General features: G+C 40.5%; 1 protein-coding gene across 3 annotated transcripts in view; it reads left to right on the top strand.

Annotated features, from left to right (window-relative positions):
* The first annotated feature begins 5,948 nt into the window (after nt 1–5,948).
* LOC122768042 (RNA-binding motif, single-stranded-interacting protein 2-like) overlaps nt 5,949–7,008 on the top strand; it is a 35,375-nt gene continuing 34,315 nt past the window's right edge. For 2 of the 3 annotated variants that reach the window (XM_044023720.1, XM_044023718.1), the window contains exon 1: nt 5,949–6,119. In XM_044023720.1, the coding sequence (XP_043879655.1) occupies nt 6,048–6,119 (72 nt within the window). In that variant the 5' untranslated portion in view covers nt 5,949–6,047. The remainder of the gene's footprint in view (nt 6,120–7,008) is intronic. The other variant, XM_044023719.1, reaches the window with a different exon arrangement.

Here is a 7,008-nt window from a genome sequence, read left to right as displayed (position 1 = left end):
ACACAACAGTTAAAATGACCATACTGTACCTACGGTGGCCCTAGAGTGCTACAAACTACAACATTAAGAACATGCAATATAAACACACTAAAACATCAAGAAAACACAAAAAATTACAAAAACACTAAAACATCAAGAGAGCACAAAGATTTGAAAGCTAAGATTTTGCTAATGTTTTTGTAGTGCTAAGGTTTTGCTAATGTTTTGTAGTGCTAAGGTCTTGCTAATGTTTTTGTAGTGCTAAGGTCTTGCTAATGTTTTTGTAGTGCTAAGGTTTTGCTAAGGTTTTATAAAAAATGTTTTGTAGAGCTAAGGTTTTGCTAATGTTTTTGCACTTTTTGTTGTGTTTCCTTAATGTGGTGTTTCCGTAATGTTTTTGTGTTTTTGTAATGTTTTCTTCTTAGTGTTTTGTTATTGTTTTTTGTATTTTCTTAATGTTGTGTTTTCCTAAATGTTGTAGTGTTTGACACTCCCGGGCCACCATATATATCACTGATTAAGGTATTTCAATAGTTTAAAAGTGTCTTGGAGTTTTTCTTTAACTTGGATTCTACATGTTTTCCAAGAAGCACTACTACCCAAAAAATATTCACTACTGCTGCTGCTGGATGAATGCTGCAATGGTATCTGTCATGTATGAACATAAATTAAATATACAGTTTGTCTAACTTGCGCGGTGTATGTTTATAAAGAGATTCCTGCTTGAGGCAGTCCACAGTTGACTTGTTATTTAATGTAGGTCAAGTGTCAAATGTAGCCCAGAGGGCTGGTGAATTCAACGGTAGACAGATTACAAAATACTTTAAGGACAGAAGTGGAACTCTGCCTTCTCGCCTGCTCTTTTAGCTGCTGTAACCTTGAACCCCGCACTGTGACAGTGACCGAGCCCCTTTACTCACACATGAACTCCCTGAACCTTTCCACACCATTCATGTCCACTTCCCTCCTCTTCCTCCCAAACAATAGCCCACTTTGACAGAGGTTCACCCCCACGGCGCTGATGCAGCTCTGCGTCTGTGAATGCATGTGTGTGGCTGCTAATGCAGGCAAAGGGAGGTCCTCACATGTGCAGTAGTCCATACATATTTTGCATTTGGGTGGCAGTGCTTAAAAATGAAAGAAAAAAATGACTGCTATATCAGCTGTTATGTTAATAAACAACTAAAATGAAAAATAAATTGCTTCACAATGAACATTTGACCTGTGTTTTTAAACTATTCACTATGCACTCTATTAGGCAATCCATAGAGATACACACACACACACACACACATACATGCATGTGTGCACTCCAGAGGTAATAAGTATAGATTCACAGGCCAGAGAACTTGGGATGGAGGGGGCTGGGTAACTTAGCAACAGGCCTGTTGATGTCCAAACAATGTCGATGCCGTCGTCAGTGACTGGGTGTGTGCCAGACTGAGGTTCTGCTGAGTACAACAATGTCACTGGTGTGTTCCTAAAAGCAGACAGAGGGACAGCCCACAGACAAGCTGCAGAGCTGAATGAAACAGACACCGGCACAAAGTGCTTACCACACTTATTCATAGACATACCATTCTTTCCGATATTGCGCTGTTCACGTATAGACAATTGGGCAGCCTATGATAAAGGGATATAATAAAAAAAAATTGTTTTTTAAGTAAGATTTGTACATGCTCATTTATTCCTCCAGGTTAAACTGTGATTATTGGCACTGTGTGTAATAACTGCTCAAAGTTGTAGAGCTCCACTCCCTCATTTCAATAACAGACAAATTGTGAGGGGAACCACTGATTTTAAAATTCACTGCAGTCTGAGACCGTGTGGAAAAATATAATTCATACATCTTTTACGTCCACTCTTCAAGAAAGTTACACTGATTCCTGGTAACAATAATAATAATATATGCAACAATAAACCACCATGACACACCAATGGAGCACATGGCTCTTACTCACCGGCCACTTTATTAGAAACACCTGTTAAACTGTTTATGAATGTAAAAATCAAATCAGCCAATCACACAGCAGAAACTCTATGCATTTCAACCTGTAGACATGGTCAAGGTGACCTGCTGACCAAGAATCAGAGGAAGAAAGATGATCTTAGAGACTTTGAACATGGCATGGTTGTTGGAGCCATACAGAAGCTTAGAACCACACAGAGGAGAAAAAAAAACAAGCCATTTCTCAGTATAACAAGATAGTTTTCTTGTTATATTTAACATTAACACATCCACATTTAGTGTCTTCAGCAGACAGTTGTAGTCTGAATCCTTCAGCAGCGCACGACAGCTGAAACAATCTCGTTATAACGAGAAACGGCTCGGATTATTTTATACTCTGTGGGAGTTCTGCGTTTCCATGCCATGACATCTTGTGGGATTTTCACACACAACCATTTCTGTGTTTTACAGAAAAATAAGAAACTTTCTGTGAACCAAACCAAATTGTTACACTCAATGGAAACACTGCCTATGAGAAAACAAGCTACTGATTCCCACTTTGTTTGTATAACCTGTCCTCCCTAATGTATTGCCCCCAGTGGTAGTAGCAATACAACACTGGTATTTGAGGTTAGGGTTTAAAAAGACTTAACTAGCTGTAAGGAATGACAATAACACATGAAAAAATGGACTTACCTTAGGTATGGTGTTCAATCAAATGAGCATGTGGCTATTTGATGATACACAAGGTAACATAACTATTGGTCATAATCTGCTACAAACAACCAATAAGGTTCTTTGAATTGGAGTGCAGGCTTGATTTATTACATCTGTCTAAATTGGACTTGATTCAGGGCTTCAATTGCAAATGATATTAATAAAGACAATAAAGACAATAAAGAAGACAATAAATTATGATAAACACCAGTGTAACTTGCAGCTGGTATCATCAAACGACAAATCTCAGTGTTTCAAAATGGGAGTTCAGTCTTACTGGTGACATCACGACTGGTTCCCACTTGCTCTGAGCGTACAACACATCAAACTTTAAAGCAGATGGGCTACAACAGCAGAAGACCACACCCAGTGCCACTCTTGCCATGTGCACCTCATGATGTGGCTGGTGTTTGTATATATAAATTACCCAGTTGCAGCGGATTTGCAGAAGTGCTTTAGGGAACCATTTCTTTGTAGTGTAACCGGGTCTGATTATATTGAATGCCACTGCATTTTAAGCATTAGGTTTCAGCTGCCCATCTGTGTCGGGATACATCTCCCAGCCAATCGCTGGCAACAGGAGAAAGTGAAAAGTCTTTTAAAAATAGCAGATGTAGATAAGAAGCCAGAGTCTGTGACCGGGCAGCCATGGATAAGATGTGAAAGGTAACTTCAGGACACTGCACGTTCACACTTTGATGTCAAATGAATAGGTTTAGTACCCTGTGTGTGTGTGTTTGTGTGTGTGTGTGTCTTCTGTTTAACAGCCTTCGTCTGTGACCTTCAGAGGAAACTACAGGAAGTTGTTAGTGCTGCAACCACATACACTTCACATTATCCCAGCACCAGTCAACATCTCTGTGGATCATACAGATGTTTATTTCAGACCATTTACGAGACAGTATCTTTTCAATGGGCTGTGCTTATGCGACTGCAGCCTCCAGCAGTTTAAAATCGGCCAGATTTTAAGTCTCTTGTGTGAAAATGCCTCTGCATCAATACGCTGCATAATTTAGCACGGGAGAAATGGATTGCATACCAAGAGGCCATCACAGTATTTACAGTTATTCTGAGTCAACACAAATCCAACTAGAAATGAGAAACACATTTAAAGACATTACAATGTTTATGAGGAAGTCTAAAGTACACTATTATTTTTGGAAAGGCCCAAAAAGCATATTTACTACATGTGTCATTTCTATATTAGTAAGGACATCATACTCTTAGTCAGCGGTTCTCAAAGTTTTTATGCCACGTACCACCTGAGAAAATGCATTAAAATACAGTGGTGTAAATAAGTCGAGCAAAGTCAGCTACACACTTTTCACAGGAGGCAGATTTACTCCCAATAAGATCATTTGCTCTCTCATCCTCCTCCTCTTCCTCACATATACTTCACACACTGGTATAGCCACATTAGATGAAGATGGAGCGAGAGATAAGATGAGATAAAGTTTCATTTTCTATGCACTCCGGTCAAAATTCCTCAGCTTCACTCCGATCACATACCCTGATATATGCAAAACAACAAGATTTCTGAACCATGGCTCTATGTTATTTGAGAATAAAAATGCAGCTTTTTTAGATTTTTTTTAATAGCAAAACAAAAATGATTGTCTAATCCTTTTTTTTTTCGAGCTGTCAATCCACCAGGAGGCCATTTGGCCATGACAAAGTTGGTGGTGTCAGCACAAACAATAAATGAGGCATATCTCCACAGTACTCTCTATATACAAGTAACATTGCTTGGTATGCAGAGCTCAAACTTTATACGACACACTCAGCTTATTATTCGTAGCTTTAGTTTCATTTTAAAGGCACCCGTGAGGTGATGGCTAAGAAAATGCCAGTGGTGAGTTGGTACTTTTGCGATGTGAAGACAACAACTTAGCTCATTCTACTATAGTGAGTCTTTCTCATCGATTAGAAACAATGACATATACAGTATGTTTTTGTTTCTTGATTCTTATAGGTGGATGGTATTTCTTGCAGGCATTACATGCTAATGACTACAAACATAAGCTGATTCCAGGTTCAACATACAGTATTATATTTGCACCATAATTGTTCATTAAAAAGAAAACACACATTGCTCCATTCCTACCAATGTTGATAAGTCATATACATGTCATCGGTTTTAAGGTATTATAAAAACCTTTGTTGATTTGCTTAATGACATTATGTGATATTATATCCTGCTTCGACATCCAGACATCAGTGTGTAAAGAGCACTTAGCAATCAACACAAACAAACAAACAAACAAGGCAGCAAAAGCAAATTCACTAATGCTTTCACCACATCTTTATTTTACCACATCGGTCCAATCATCAGTGAAAAAAACAGCTGATTCTGAACAAATGAATCGCCATTAAAATAAAGTCTTCACATAGGGTGCATGCTTCATGTGCATGCCCTACATCTTCCTCTCCTCTGACAAACATACAGGCTTGTCATATGCGTTTAGAGCTGTTTTGGGCGTTTTGTTTGGATGACGATTTCCTGAAACAATTCCATGTTTACGGAAAACCGTTTCAAAACGAAAATGACAAAGACTGTTTATGTTCTGTTCCATTTCTGTGTGGACAGGGCCTGAGTTTAAATACACTATATGGACAAAAGTATTTGGCCACACCTGTTAAGTATTTAATTCAGGTGTTTCAATCAGGCTTTGGGGTATACCCCTCATCTCCAATGAAGGACAGTCTTGACACTTCATCGTATCAAGACATTTGGGATGATTCTATGCTTCCATCGAGCACCTTTGGGATGAACTGGAACAGAGATTGTGAGTCAGGTCTTCTTGTCCAACATCAGTTACACTGAAAACAACTGCTTTACAAGTCACTAGCCACTCGTTTGTGTGTGTGTAAAACAAAGTCACTCCAGTTTCATGCTGCTGTGCCCACGTTGATTTTAAATGTTTGTTGTTATTTGTTTCATTTTCTATGCAGTCCAGTCAAAACTCCTCAGCTGGTATAACAGTATTTCTGATCCCCTCCAAGTACTACCGGAGGAAGCTTGTGTACCACTGGTGGTACACATACCACAGTTTGAGAACCATTGATTTAAATTAAATCAAATCAAATGTTAATTCTTAATAATTTTGTGTGCTGTGATTCATTGTTCTGGGTGTAACGTGGTGGTGGTAGAAAGAAGGGAGGATTTAATAAAATTCTGTGTACAGAACCAATGAAGACTTGAGATTGAAGGAACCCCTTGAAGCAGCCCAGGGGCCTCAACAGCGGGGGCCCCTGTCCTGCAGCAGAGCATCAGAGCAGCAGCAGCAGCAGCAGCACCACTCGCAGTCTAGCAGCGGGACTCCAGGCTCTCACTTCCCCAGCTGCTGACGTCAGCTGGCAGCCTGGGCTGTGCTCGCCGCTCCGCACACAGCGCCGAGGAAAAATGCTGCTCTCCGTACCGCCAAGGGCAGGACTCAACCCATACAACGGCTACAACAGCAGAAACAGCAAAAAGGTAAAGGCTTTCGGGGCTTTTTCCCCCTCCTTATTTCTTCAGGCTTGTTCTCCTGCTGCCGGACTGTGTGAGTGTGTGTGTAACTGCCGCCAAAGACAAGAGGAGAAGAGAGGAGAAGAGAGGAGAACGGCTTGTGACACTGAGCTGCAGTGTCCTTGAAAAAAAACACAGAAGCGGCGAAACGTAGTGAATTTAAGTTGAGACTTTAGTTGGAGTGAAAACACAGCTGAGTGTGTGTGTGTGTGTGTTTGTGTGAGAGAGAAAGCGGCCGCCGCTCGGTCCTGTCATGTTGTACAACTGCTGTTTTATTTAGTCGCGTTTGTGTGTGTGTGTGTGTGTGTGTTACTACACTGAGGATGTCGATATGGCTCTGCTTACTCACATGAAGAGAAAAAAGTCAATGGTGGAGGGAGAAAACAACTTTTATGTTGCGTGTGTGAGGCTGTGGAAGTGTTTGTGGAAGTGGGGGTAGGGAGGACACGGCAGGCTGCGGGGAAACATGTTCACTACAAAGTAAATCCAGCCTCTTCTTCTTATTATCCTTCTTTCCGTCACCTCACATCTACGGTAAAAAAAAAAATATCGCTCTTTCATTGTCTCCGTTACCGCGTAAGTTTGCAAAAGTTTTTTTTCCTCCTCGTTTCCCTTTTGAAATCGCACCATGCCCCACCCCTCGAAAAATCCCACCACACCATGATGACTACATTCCCAGGAATATGAATCGCTGCTCTCGTGGTTGCAGTCACTGTTGACATTTTCACTTTTGTTACCAACATGCGGGGGAGGGAGACTGTCCTGCCAGGATCAATGTGTGATGTACAGGATAGAGGAAAAACTCTACGAGGATTAGCTCTGCAACAGTTTATTTGATTATTGCTCAGTTACCAAA

This window comes from Solea senegalensis, linkage group LG4, assembly GCF_019176455.1.
Source record: "Solea senegalensis isolate Sse05_10M linkage group LG4, IFAPA_SoseM_1, whole genome shotgun sequence".
NCBI classification, from domain to species: Eukaryota; Metazoa; Chordata; class Actinopteri; order Pleuronectiformes; family Soleidae; genus Solea; species Solea senegalensis.
The sequence above is the reverse complement of the archived record's forward strand: the minus strand, read 5'-3'. Positions and strand labels throughout refer to the sequence as shown.